The 14,101-nt window shown below is 37.9% G+C and overlaps 1 protein-coding gene across 9 annotated transcripts in view; it reads left to right on the top strand.

Moving 5' to 3' along the window:
* Positions 1–14,101, top strand: part of VRK2 (VRK serine/threonine kinase 2) — a 114,577-nt gene that overhangs the window by 63,409 nt on the left and 37,067 nt on the right. For 8 of the 9 annotated variants that reach the window (XR_005832980.1, XR_005832979.1, XR_005832977.1 and 5 more), the window contains exon 8: positions 4,991–5,047. The exons of the other annotated variant lie outside the window; for it this stretch is intronic. Coding sequence is in view for 4 of the 8 variants with exons in the window: in XM_040623453.1 (XP_040479387.1) it covers positions 4,991–5,047 (57 nt within the window). In the remaining 4 variants the exon portion in view is untranslated. The remainder of the gene's footprint in view (positions 1–4,990; positions 5,048–14,101) is intronic. 9 annotated transcript variants of the gene reach the window in all.

Raw genomic sequence — 14,101 nt, 5'->3', positions numbered from 1 at the left:
TGGATGGCAAGCTGCTAAGGCTACTTTAAAGTATTTTGGTGTCACATGGACAGGGTTATACTGTAGATTAAATAACATGGTAGTGTTTATAGTCACTTATAACATGCAATAACATGTACATCTTTCATCCTTGTGCGGTGCTGATGTACCCTTTTAGCTGAGCAAAGGGACTTTGAAATTTATTCCTGTGATTTTAGTTATTTGAACTTTTAAACATTTTATGAGCTTTATTTAATAGAATTGTTCGTAAAAGACTTCCACGAAATTTTTGTCTCCATATAATTTATCATATGAGTATGTTTTTAAGATTTAATACCTTCTATGTATCTCTACTCATAAATCAGTTTTATAAACTTACTATTTGGGGATTCTTTCAGTATGATTTGTCAAATAAAAATAAAGTAAGCTCCAAATGTTATTCCCATCTAACATTCTATAATGTGTTAATACTGCTATGTTTTACTGCACTTCAATTTATTAAATTACTTTAAAATTGTTTAGGTAATCAAATGTATTTTAGCTCTGTTATCTGATAGTGAATGGTGTTCCTATTATCAAAATTTATTCTTAACATGTGTGTATTAAGATGTCTGATTTTAAATCAGATTAGATCCATATAAAAAGAAAAAATTCTTAAAATACCATGCAAATGACAGTAATATGAATATAGGCTACTAGAGTCTTATTAGAAGATGGTGATGAGTGGAAAATATTGAAGAAAACAGCATAATAATTGTGATTTAGAAGCCATGTTCTCCATATTTAAGATTAATATTTTGTGAAGCTTATTTCCCAGTGCTGGGACTCTGAGACGAGTGAGAACTTGGTAAGTAGATAATTGTGCCTCTAGGAGGATACAGTTTTTTTTAACCTTTTATTTTGAAAAATTTGAAACATACTGAATAATAGAGAACTCTCGATACCCAACACTTTGATTTAAAAATTAACATTTTCAAATTTTATCTATTTTTTGGATGAAAGGTTTTAAAACAGTTATAGATAATCATGACATTTTATCTCTAAATACATATGTACACATTTCCAAAAAACAAGGACAACTCACCGTATTATCACCATGCTATTACTTAACAAAATCAACATTACTCCTCAGTGTCAGGTACAGTTTTATATCTTCTACTTTCTTTCTCCATTATCCTAACATTCATTAGAAAATGGGAATACACACACTTTTTATTCTAATTGTACTTAAGCTCTTTTTTTTTTAAGATTTTATTTATTTATTTGGGAGAGAGGGGGGAGAAAAAGAGAGAGATCATGAGCAGGGGTGCAGAGGGAGAGGGAGAAGCAGACTCCCCACTGAGGAAGGAGCCTGATGCAGGACTTGATCCCAGGACCCTGCGATCATGACCTGAGCCGAAGGCAGACGCTTAACCGACTGAGCCACCCAGGTGCCCATGTACTTAAGCTCTTTTTTTCCCTTTTTTTAAAAATTATCTATTGCAGGAGACTTCTCTGCTATCACTTCCCTTCCTATAATTGAGTCACCTAGATCAGATCTCTTTGACCCCTTTTAGCTCTCCTAACCCCTGACTTCCTGGATAGAACTGGTTGTAAGCTACAAATCTGACTTAGGAGATACTGGTACAGAGCCCGGTGAGCATGATTTCTCTCAGCTGAATGGCCATGAGGAGAGCCAGTCTCTAGTCTTGTATATAGGAAAACAGGGATTGTGTTTTATTCACTGATGTGTATTGGGCAGCGGGCACAGAGAGCATGGCTTATAATAAGTACTCAATAAATAAATGATGAGCGAACAATGAGTAATTGAATAGGTTAATGCATAACTGAATTGATTAGTCATTCAATGTTCAGTAGTAACAGATAAAGCCAATCAGGTAGAGCTGGATATAGTATAGCCACGTATAGCAACTAAGGCGTTTGTACATTTCTTAAATTCCTATTGCGAGAAATCTATCCAGTGTCAAGTGATCATTATAGCCATTATTGGTGTTTTTTTATGGATAGAGCTCTGCCAGCATATTCATGGAGAGACACTGAGAAATAGGGGCTGCTGTGGGTTAAATTGTGTCCCCTTGAAGGATGTTGAACTCCCAACCCCCAGTATCTGTGAACGTGACCTTATTTGGATGTAGGGTCTTTCTGAGTTCAGATTAGGTCATTAGGAAAGGCCCTAATCCAGTACAGTTAAGGTTATAAATGGGCATTACTTGGACATAGAGACAGACCAGACATGAACAGAGGAAAGACAAGTGAAGAGACAGGAAGAATGGTTCCTATAAACTTGGAGAACCTGAGATCACCAGAAGCTAGGAGAGAGGCATAGAACAGATCATCCCTTGCAGGCCTCAGCAGGGACCAACCCTGCGAACACCTTGATGGCAGACAGGCAGCCTTGAAGATTGGGGGCAGATGCCTTTCTGTCATTGTTGAAGCTACCTCATCTGTGGTGTCTTGTTAGAGCGGCAGCCCTGCAAAACCAACACAGGGCCTGACAGATCTTCGGGTGGAAGTTGAGATAATATATTTCCCCCAAACTATTTTAATAAAAATCTCAGGAGAGTGTTCTGTTTTATATAAGTTGCTAACACTTGAGCGTGAATACCAGTGAGTTTTAGCCATATGTGAGCACCAGGATGGGGGGGGGGGGGGAATGGGAAGGGGAAAAGTGAGAATAGAGGGGAGAGAGAAGTACCCTCTTTTATTTTGCCTAGGGCCACTCCAGGCCGGGCCAGATCAGCTAGTGTTTCTAACAGGATTTGTTCTTACACATGGGATCTCCAGGCAGTTAGTTCTTGCCCATGTGTGGTGGGATCTTCATGATAATAGACTGCTTGTTTATTCTGGAGCTAAATGTCCTTGTTCAGAATCAGAAGATATTAAAAAAAAAAAAAAAGTGGTGGGGCACCTGGGTGGCTCAGTCAGTTAAGCATCCACCTTCGGCTCAGGTCATGATCTTGGAGTCCTGGGATCAAGCCCTGCATCGAGCTCTCTGCTCAGCAGGGAGTCTGCTCTCCCTCTCCCTCCGTGCTCTCTCTCTCAAAAAAATAAAATCTTTTTAAAAAAACAAAAATTAAAATTAAGAAAAAGGTGGTTTACTTTCTCCTAATCCCAGGCAAAAGGTTTAATAGAAGAAGCTGGTAACTATTTGCATAACTTTCAATATAGATTCAGTGTAAAAATAGTTAAGGGTCTGAGCTCAAGAATCAGACTCCCTCCCTGGCTCTGCCTCTTATTAGCTGTTTCCTTTGCTATATTATTTCACTTGCCTATGCTTCTGTTTCCACATCTGAAAATGATAATAGTACCTCCCTCACAGGGAGAAGAATCAAGAGATTTAAACATGTGAAAGGCTTAGACAAATAAGAGGCACATAGTAAATACTCAGTAATAAATAGAAGATAATTTCATTATTTATATATATATGACAAAAGAATACCCTATCCTATTTTTTGCTTTCCAAGAATTCTTTAGATTTATGAAAAAAGACATAATGATGTTCTGGTTAGATATTAAGAAGGTGGTAATGAATTGGATTTAATAAGTGTAGTTCTCCCCAGATGTGTAGTTTAATGATAGATGTCCCTCCGGTTGTAGGGACCAGAACTTCCAGGGTCTGTTTTCTATATATGGGAAAAGATTTCACATTTTAGGAGTGTATTTGCACTATAAATATGGGATGGCCCATTTAGCAAATCACCTAGCCCCAAGAGTATGGTTCCCAAGAGAGTTAGTGCTGTTGAAAAATTAGTGTTTTTCTATAATCAATACATGCTTATTGAGTGCCTACTGAGTCCCACTGGTCATATTATTTCTATTTCTGAAGGCCAAATGCATAGATGACCAAAGAATATTCGAGCATTCTGATGCACGCAAGGCTATATACAGGGTGTTTGTTTCTTTGTTTTTTAGTTAGTATGGGAAAATGGCATTTTTGGACTCTGAATCAACTCATTAAGCTGCATAAGTTGGATGGGTTAAGATGCACCCCTGTCTAGGGGCTTTTGAAAAACTGTGCATGTGTGAATGGCATTGGTGCTGGCAACCTCACCTGCCGTCTCTGACACCAGTGGAATTTGTAGGCAGTGGGGAACAGGGCAGCTAGTTTGAATGTTGGTTAGCTGTGTTTTATGTAGATATAACTTCCATGTGGTGAACCTGTTTATGAAATTATAGCAATGACAGTCAAATTATATCAGCTGACATTTTGTGAGTATCTACTATTTACAGATATACCAAGCTCTGAGAATGCTTACCTACATGCTGAAAAGTCTTAAGTTCAGATTTGATTTAGACAAAAAGGAAGACCATAAATTGGATGCAATTCAGATTATGCTCTCCCATTGCCTATTTATTTTGCTAAAGGACAGGCACAAATTATGTGCTTTGATATCATGTTGGAAATGAGAAAGAAAGGGTGTTGTAGGTTCTTTCATCTAATTCTTGAGAACTTGTGTCAGAAGGACAAATTGGAAAGAGACTGTAATTGGAAAGGTTTTCTTTTGTGGGTGAAAGGCATTTTTAGTAAAGAAGCAATTGCTAGCATATGATCTATTGAGGGAATCTCCCCCAAAAGTCTGGAAAGCACATTAAGTCACAGCCCTATTTGAGCAAATAGGCTTTCACATATTGCTAAAAGGACCAGGTTGGAATAGAAAAACAGGTCATGAATTCAAAATGCGAATATCATTTAGAATACTGCTAAATACCTTGGTATTTTGTTGGGATGCTTGAATCTACAGCACCATTTAAAGGAGCCATAGCCTTGAGCCCCAGTGGGGCAGTAGATGCCTTGAAAAGATCGCGGTGAGAGGCCCAGCTCATCTGCTGTTCCTTCGTATGTTAACCCCACGAATGTGTCTTTAAGTCTCTCACTCTCAATGAATATTACATATAAAGAAAACAGGATAAAATTTCAGATGTGAAATAGAATAGGTAATTTTGAGATCTAAGAGGGGGGAAAAAACCTCCAACACATGAGACAGATTTTTTTTTTTTTTTTTTTTTAAAGAATAACTGCATGTTGCATCCATCAGAAAACAGACACTGCAGACTTTTTACGGCTCAGGTAAGGTCAGACTGTAGTTTTGAAAAATACATCTTCATGCTTATTCTAAGAAGCATCATGTTTGAAAAGTAAGCTGGTACCTTTTAAAAGTTGCATTATTTTGTCTAGACTGTGTAGCGGTAACGCGACATTACTGGCAAAAACAAGGTAGGGAAGTTGAAAAACAAAACAGTGCTATACAATAAAAGAATAAGAAGCACAGATTTATATCAACATGTAGTAGCATCTGTGAGGTTACATATAAGTTTTTAACAGACATGAGGGATGTTTTTGGACATTAACATGCTGCTTACACATTGCATGCTTTATTCCTTTTTTGGCATATAGTGATTTTCATTAGTCAGGAAGTGTTTAATTTCTCACGAAGATTTTCACATACTAGTATCTTGTTGATAGAATAGGGAAATATTATACCTTAGTCAAATAAGATAAATGCTGGCTTTTTTTTTAAAGAGCCTTCAAAGTTACTGAGTATGTCTATGTTCTCACTGGAGTTTTCAAAGTGTTTTCTAGATTTCCATTTAAAAAAGTCATGAATAGTGACTGTCTCTCTCCAGAGTATAATTTCCATCAGTCTCTGATAATGAGAGCTTTACAGACACATTTCTTGATACAACAAGGTGTGTTAATTAAAAGGATTTAATTGTATAAAATAGTGTAAGTTATGATAAGATATGAGTGTATGACAAAAATTTAAGTTCTTAAAAAGCGAATCCCGGGGCGCCTGGGTGGCACAGTGGTTAAGCGTCTGCCTTTGGCTCAGGGCGTGATCCCGGCGTTATGGGATCGAGCCCCACATCGGGCTCTTCTGCTATGAGCCTGCTTCTTCCTCTCCCACTCCCCCTGCTTGTGTTCTCTCTCTCGCTGGCTGTCTCTATCTCTGTCGAATAAATAAATAAAATCTTTAAAAAAAAAATAAAAAAATAAAAATAAAAAGCGAATCCCATTTGAGGGGTTGAATATACATCTCTAATTTATAATCAGTCTGCAAAGCAGAGGTAAAGTAGTAATGTGATTTAACGGGTGGTCACATCCCACTGGGCAGTGGCATTTGTTCACATTGTGTCTTGCTTCTTTCTCTCTCAGCTCCGTAACCCCTTGCACCCCTTCTCCAGCTGACAGTTTTCCTGTCCATCACATCAAGTGCTGAGAAATGCTTCCATTTGCACCGGTCTGGCTGCTCGGTGCTTAGGATTCTTGGTTGCTTGGGGAGCAGGAAGGCAGCAGATTTGACTCTTGATGGGAAAGAAGTCCTTTACTTTTCCCGTCAACAATGAGCATGTCACTCAATCTTGCATAAACTGAAAGAACCAGGAACTGGTTGGGTTAGGGTGTTAGCCCCCTAATCAACCAGTTTGCTTTGGTACAAAAATGAATAAATCATTTTCTTTCCAAACCACCTCTTCCACCTGTTTCCTTTATTCACTGAATACTCACTTACTAGCCAGCCACACCATTTTTAGAGTTGTCATTGGTCCTCTTCCCCAAGAACCATGGTTCTTCTTTGTCTCCCTTCTTTTGTTCACCAGTGCCCTGGTCTGCCCTCCCATTGCCCTTTGCCTGGACTATTGTTACAGTCTTCTAAGTGGATTCCCTGCTTCTACTTCCTCATTATGGTGCTGCCAGTACTGATAATACTATTCCTTGCCAAAAACCTTTGGTGACTTGCCTTTACATACAGAAATTGTATCCCAGCTTCTTAACATGTTTTTAGAAGCTTTCTGTAAACTGATGCTAACCAGTTTTTCTGGCTTGTGTTGTATTTCCAATAACCTCTGCACTCCCAACCTACACCGACCTGTGCTCTGGTTTTCCCTCCTGGGTTACTTCTTTTTCTCTGTCCTCATTTGTGGAAATCTTAGGTATTTGTCAAGGCCCAACTCAAATGTTTCTTTCTCTGAGCCTCCCACTTAGAAATAAACTCCCTTGCTCTAAAATATTACTGAATTTAAATCTGCTATACTTTTTTCAAAGGAAATGTTATCTTTGGACCTGTAGATGGGTGTATATCATCTCTCCTTTCTCTATGTGAAATATACGGAGAAAACTCAGCCTCTGATCAGACTGATTAAGGTTTGCTTTCAACTTTGCCCCTTGCTATAAGTTTGATTTTCACAGAGTACCTAACCTTACTCATCGTATTTTCTCATCCTCAAGATATCTTAAAATAATCTCCACATGAGCGTTAAACGATTTGACTTCTGTAAAGCATGTAATGTTTTCACTTGGCAAGCATTCAACAAATATACATTCATTTTTCTTTTTCTTTGTTTTTTGTAAATATGCAATTTTTGATAGTTTATCATGCTTGGCACTCAGGTGGCTATTGAAAAGAATTTACTTCAATTTTTCCAATTATTACCACCAAGTCAAATCAATAAAAATTTATTTAAGCCTGTGCCGAAGGCCTTAAGAGGAGGTACTGTCACAGATACAAAAATGTGTACAACATTATCCTGGCCACGTGCCCCTCAGAGCTTACAGCCTATAAATATGGAGCAGGGCTTAAAAGAAAAGCTAGGGCCGCCTGGGTGGCTCAGTCGGTTGAGCGTTCAATCTTGATTTCAACTCAGGTCATGATCTCAAGTTTGTGAGATCAAGCCCTGCATCGGGCTCTGTGCTGGGCATGGAACCTGCTTAAGATTCTCTCTTTCTCCCTCTCCCTTTGTCCCTCCTCCCCAAAAAAGAAAACTAAATAACTCTATACATTTTTAAATAGTAAGTCCATGTGGACATAAAACCCAGTAAGTTGCTTTGTGGTTAAAGGAAGGTACATACCAGAATAGGATTCAGGGGTGAGTGGTGAACCCAGAAATTGTGAATTGTGAATCCAGGGCTGTGGTAGGAGGCAGAGAAGAACACTTTGGGCATGCATAGAGGGGTGCTGGATTGAAGGTGAAGGCCCTTCCCATGCAATTCACTGCAAAGAGGACTTATCACAGGGTGTTCTGTAATCATTAGTTCTCCCCATCCATTTGGAAAAATAAAGCAGTGTAAGAACCTTCCCACATTAGGAAACAAAGGCGATGGGAAGTAAAGGGTTAACTAAGTGCAGAACTTGAGAATGTGGCATATATAGGTGTAGATCTAGTTAGGTAAAAGGGGAAGAACGTTTGAGACAGTCCTGTTCAGTATAGGAAAGTTGTGTTCTTTATGGACAGCAAAGTCTGATTTGTTTTCATCTTTATTTGTTCAGTGCTTTTAACGAAGGCTATGATTTACTGACCACCTGTGCCAAATCCAGTTCTCAGAGGGCCAATACTGAGATGGAATTAGGAGTGCAAGGCCTTAATAGGGGAAGCAAGTATATTACCTGTGAAAGAGAAAAAGAGAAAAAGCAAGACTGGACAAGGAAAGCTTTGAGAGTGTGGGTTGTTGTTATGACCCCTGTGACTAGAGAGGAGATAGGAAGGATTTGTGCCAGGAAAGCTTAGACTGATACAGTTCTGACACGGAGCATCAGAGCAGAGAGTACCCATTAGAAAAGGGCCCCTTGGGGAGCAGTGGCCACACAGTACCGCCACCATGATCATTGTTTGGCAGGTGCAGCCTAGGAAGAGCATGGCCTTGGCTCATATGCCGTAGCAGCTCCCCATGGCCCTTGTCGCTCGAGGTCATCAGCTTACTGCCCTCTTCATAGGTGAAAGTTCGGTTCTGTCTGGATGGAATTGGACCTCAGTGGCTGCCACACTACCTTTTCAGTAGCAAAATATTAAAGTCAAATGTCTTTGTAAACCTTAGTTCAGATTAGGTGGGGTTTTTTTGGAGTGGGGAAGTTGGGGAGCCTGAGAAACTCACTAAAACAATAAAACTGAGTAGAAGCTGGACTTAGCATTGGGTGACTTGCATTATTTGGGTATAACACATTATTTTTTATCTGTTTAATGTGAATAATGGCACATCTTCGCTACCCACCTCATGAATTTGAAATATAATATCTAAGAAAGGTGAGAAGAAAATGAGTTCCATGTGGAAATGTGAGAAGTAGTGCAGTGTAATAGAAAGGTCTATGGAATTAGAGTAAAGGGAGGCAGGCAGAGCTTTTCTTTTACTCATGGAGAAAGGAAACGATAACTAAATTCAGAAAAGTCACATACAAAAAATCATTTAAAATGCATTAGGGAGGAACACCTGGGTGGCCCAGTCGGTTAAGTATCTGCTTTTGGCTCAGGTCATGATCTCAGGATCCTGGGATCCAGCCTGTCAGGCTCCCTGCTCAGTGGGGAGTCTGCTTCTCTCTCTCCCTCTGCCCCTCACCCCTGCTCATGCCCTCTCTCTCTCTCTCTCTCTCTCTCTCTCAGATAAATAAAATCTTTTTAAAAAATTAAAATGCGTTAGGGAGCTAGATATTTACATTTTTCTATGCCTAGTATGATTACAATGCAAATAATCACTTCCTACTTGATCTTGGTACTCTTGAGTTTCCCACTGCAGGCTTGTCTAAAACTAGGGATATTATATATATTTATACTTAAAGTAAAAAATATTAACTAGTTATTTTTTATTTCACAGAAAAAAAAGATAATATTTAAAAAGTTAACTAGAAAGCAAGTTTTATTTTAGGTTAGGGGTTGGCAAACTTTTTCTGTAAAGAGCCAGATAGTAAATATTTTAGGCTTTTATGAGCTCTGTGGGCCACATATGGGTCTCTGCTGCATATTCTTTTTTTTCTTTCTTTTCTCTTTTTCTTTATAATCCTATAAAAATGTAAAAATCATTCTTAGCTCAAGGACACACAAAAATAGGACCTAGACTGCAAACCTTATTGTTAGGATTAAGTTCTGCTTAAACTTATTTTTGACTTCAACAAAATTTCAGAAATGGATAGAACCCCAAATTCTATACAATATTAAAAAAGAGAGAATGGATTTTGATGTTATATTGGCATGGGATTGAATCTTGCTTCCATCCTTTACTAGCGCTGACCTGGACAAGCTGCTTAATTACTGGGGAGCTTGACTTCTTCATATGTAAAACGAGACCAATGCTACCTGGCTGGAAGGTTGCCTGGATTTAATGACATAATTTGTGAAAGGTACTTTGTCCAGTGATTATCGCATAAGTAGAACCTCAGTGAATTTTCTTCCTTTCTTCCTTTCCTTATCTTATTTGACAATATTTCCCAGTCTTTTTTTTCTTTCTTTCTTTGAATTGTTCTTACAGAATTCTAGACTGTTTTTCTACTGCGGTACTTCATAGAAACTCTCACTTTGATGTGATTTGTATCAAATTAATTTATCAACATTTTGATTACAAAATATTGACTTTGCTTATACCAAAATCTCTACTTACCAAATGTAGTCACTCCTAAATTTCGTCATTAATGCATCAAGACCTATAATATTGATAGACGCTAGTGGTAAAAAGAGGATTTTAGAGAATTTATCCAGTTCTCATAGAATATAAATATTTTAAGCCATATGCTACACTAGTAGGTAAAAAACAAACTAAAAAAATGGGGGGAGGGTTGTGTTGGGTGGTGGGGATAGATATTTGTTTGTTCTACCACTCTGTTCAATAGCATTCCATGATTATTTGAATCCTCCCCCACAACTCTCTCTTAAGACCAATGACTATACACCCAATATTGGAGTACCAAATATGTAAAGCATATATTAACAGATTAAAGACTCCACCTACAGACAACAAAACAATAATATGGGAGCTCCAATACCCCATTTTCAACAACGGATAGATCATCCAGATGAAAATCAATGAGGAAACATTGGGCTTAAACTACGTGTTAGACCAGATGGGACTAAGACATATATAAGTCATTCCATCCAACCACAGCAGAATACACATTCTTCTCAAGCACACATGGAACATTCTCTAGAATAGATCATATGTTACACCACAGAACAAGTACAGTACTGAACAAATATAGTACTAGAAGTCCTACCCAGAGCAATTAGCAAGAAAAATAAAGTCATCCACATTGGAAAGGAAGAAGTAAAATTGTCTCTGTGGATGACATGATATTATATATAGAGAACCCTAGACTCCACCAAAAAATTATTAGAACTAATAAATGAATTCAGTAAAGTTGCAGGATGCGAAATCAGTATACAAAGATCAGTTGCATTTCTATACACTAACAATGAGCTATTGGAAAGAGAAATTAAAATAATCCCATTTATAACAGCATCAAAAAGAATAAAATATTCAGGAATAAATTTAACCAAGAACATGAAAGTCCTATGTACCGAAAACCATAAAACACTGATGAAAAAAATTGAAGAAGACACAGATAAATGGAAATTCCATTTTGATGGGTTGGAAGAATTAAAATCATAAAAAATGTCCATACTATGCAGAGCAGTCAACATACTCAGTCCCTATCAAATTTCCAGTGGCCTTTTTCATAGAAATAGAAAAACAATTCTAAAAATTGTTTGGAACCACAGAAGATCCTGAATTGCCATAGCAATCCTAAGAAGGAAGAAGAGTGTTAGAGGCCTCTCATCTCCTGATCTCAAACTGGGTTACAAAGTTCCAGTAATCAAAACAATATATTAGCATAAGAAGAGACACATAGATCAATGCAACGGAATAGAGACTCCAGAAACAAACTAATGCATATACGGTCAATTAATCTTTGACAAGGAGCGAAGAATATATGTAAAGAAAGGATAATCTCTTAAATGGTGTTGGGAAAACTGGACAGCTAATGGAAAAGAATGAAACTGGGCCCATATCTTACACCATACACAGAAATTAACTCCAAGTGTAGTAAAGGCTTGAACATAAGATTTGAAACCATAAAACTTCTAGAAGAAAACAGGGAAAAGCTCCTTGACATTGGTCTTGGCAGTGATCTTTGGATTTGACACCAAAAGCACAGGCAACTAAAGCAAAAATCTACAAGTGGGACTACATCAAACTAAAAAGCTTCTGCATAGTAAAGGAAACCATCAACAAAATGAATAGGCAATTATGGAGTGGGAGAAAACATTTCTAAGCCACATATCCAATGAGGATATATCCAAAATATGCAAAGAACTCATACAACTCAATAATAAAAACAAACCAAAACAACTCAATTAAAAGATGGGCAAAGGACCTGTATAGACTTTTTTTCAAAGAAAACATCCAAATGGCCAGCAGGTATGTAAAAAGGTATTCAGCATCACTAAATCATCAGAGAAATTCAAATCAAAACCACAAGGTGATATCAACTCACAGCAGTTAGGCTATTATCAAAAAGACGAGATAAGTGTTGGTGAGGATGTGGAGAAAGGGGAACGCTGGTGCACTGTTGATGGGAATGCAAACTGCTGCAGCCACTGTGAGCAACAGTATGGAGGTTCCTCAAGAAATTCAAAATAGAACTACCATTTGATCCAACAATCCACTTCTGGGTATATATCCAAAGGAAATGAAATCATTATCTAAAAGAGATACCCACATGTCCACCGAAGTACTATTCAAATGAATTACTGTATTCTGAGTCAAATGGTTAGCATATGTTTTCTTTACTATATTACTAGCTTCTTGTCTTCAGCTTGACTGAACTTTAGACAGTTTTCTTCTGGATTATAGGCCCCTGTCAACCGTTTTCTTTTTTTTTTTTTTAGAGCATTTACCTTAGAAAACTTGAAATTGTAAGTTCTTTCTCTGTGCGTTTGAGATGTAAATCTTTTCTCAGCCTCTTGCCAGTTTTGCAACCCAGGAATGTCTTTTTCAAGGACCTGGGATCCATCCCTTTGAAAGTAGTCATGAAGAAAGATTGTGCCCCTATCCCCTTGACTCTGAGGGAGGGTCGTTGGAGCCTACACACCAATTAACAACATGGACGACCTAGTCACACTGACCAACGTTCCCTTAACCTCCTCCAGTTATTTCACTAGCTCACCCCCTGCACTTAAAAACTCGCCCATGTTTTGTTTCAGCAGAGTTGAGTTCAAACTCCTCACCTAATGCAGCAGTCTCTCTCTCCAGCTTTGAATAAAGTCTTCCTTGTCTGTGTAACTTGTCCAGTGCAATTTCCCTTTGACAGTGATTCGGAGTGAAGTCTCCAGTGTCAGCCTCTGGCTCCATTTTACTGCACAAATCACATACTCTCACTAGGCTTCAGTTTGTACTTGAGTCAAATGGAGATAATGGTACCTACCTACAGGGTTTCTGTGAGGGTCAGTGAATATAAAGCTCTTGGCGTGCTGTCTGGTGCATATTAAGCACTCCATAAATTTTAGGTCTGATTTTTTTTTTTTTTTTTTGACTAATGACTACATGAAAAACTTGATAGGTCTTTTTTTTAATTTTTAAAATTTTTTTTATTTAAATTCAATTTAGTTAACATAGAGAGTATTATGAGTTTCAGGGGTAGAATTCAGTGATTCATCAGTTGCATATAACACCCAGTGCTCATTACATCAAGTGCCCTCCTTAATGCCCATCACTCAGTTACCCCATCCCCCCAGCTACCCCCCTTCCAGCTACCCTCAGTTTGTTCCCTATAGTTACGAGTCTCTTACGGTTTGCCTATAGGTCTTTTTTTTTTTAAGTAGTAAATTACTCTAGCATATTTAAAATGTTTCCTTTTGCTGAATTACCAGTATGTACATTTTCAGGATATCTACTTTGCAAAGTGAAGTCTATTTAGTTCTTAAACTAAATAAAGTGCATCATAAATAGTGAAAGCAAGCAACCAGTTACACATCTGATCCTGGAGTCTAGTTATTTAGGGCAGAGGGATCGGTTACTTCTGAGGCCATGTTGAGAAATGGTGTCTGTGGGCGCGAGAGAGAAAACTGAAATACCATGTTTCCAGACACCCTAGCAAGCTATATTCTCCATCACATGAAGAAAACTCTGTGCTGTTTATATTTTGAAGGTCAAATTATCTCCTTCTTAGGCTATCATAAAACCAAAAAGTTAGACTAAAATTTAATACTAAATTTTCTTGGAATAGATGTTCTACTTTAAAGCGCCGGTTGTAGTACAGTGCTCTCTTGTCTTGAAGCTGCATCATGAAATGTTGCCGCAGTCCCCCAGTTTTAAAGAAATACATGTGAAACAACACATTTAAAAATTGTAAACTGCTTTCTTTTT

This window comes from Ursus maritimus, unplaced genomic scaffold (genome assembly GCF_017311325.1).
Source record: "Ursus maritimus isolate PB19 unplaced genomic scaffold, ASM1731132v1 scaffold_6, whole genome shotgun sequence".
NCBI classification, from domain to species: domain Eukaryota; kingdom Metazoa; phylum Chordata; class Mammalia; order Carnivora; family Ursidae; genus Ursus; species Ursus maritimus.
The sequence above is the reverse complement of the archived record's forward strand: the minus strand, read 5'-3'. Positions and strand labels throughout refer to the sequence as shown.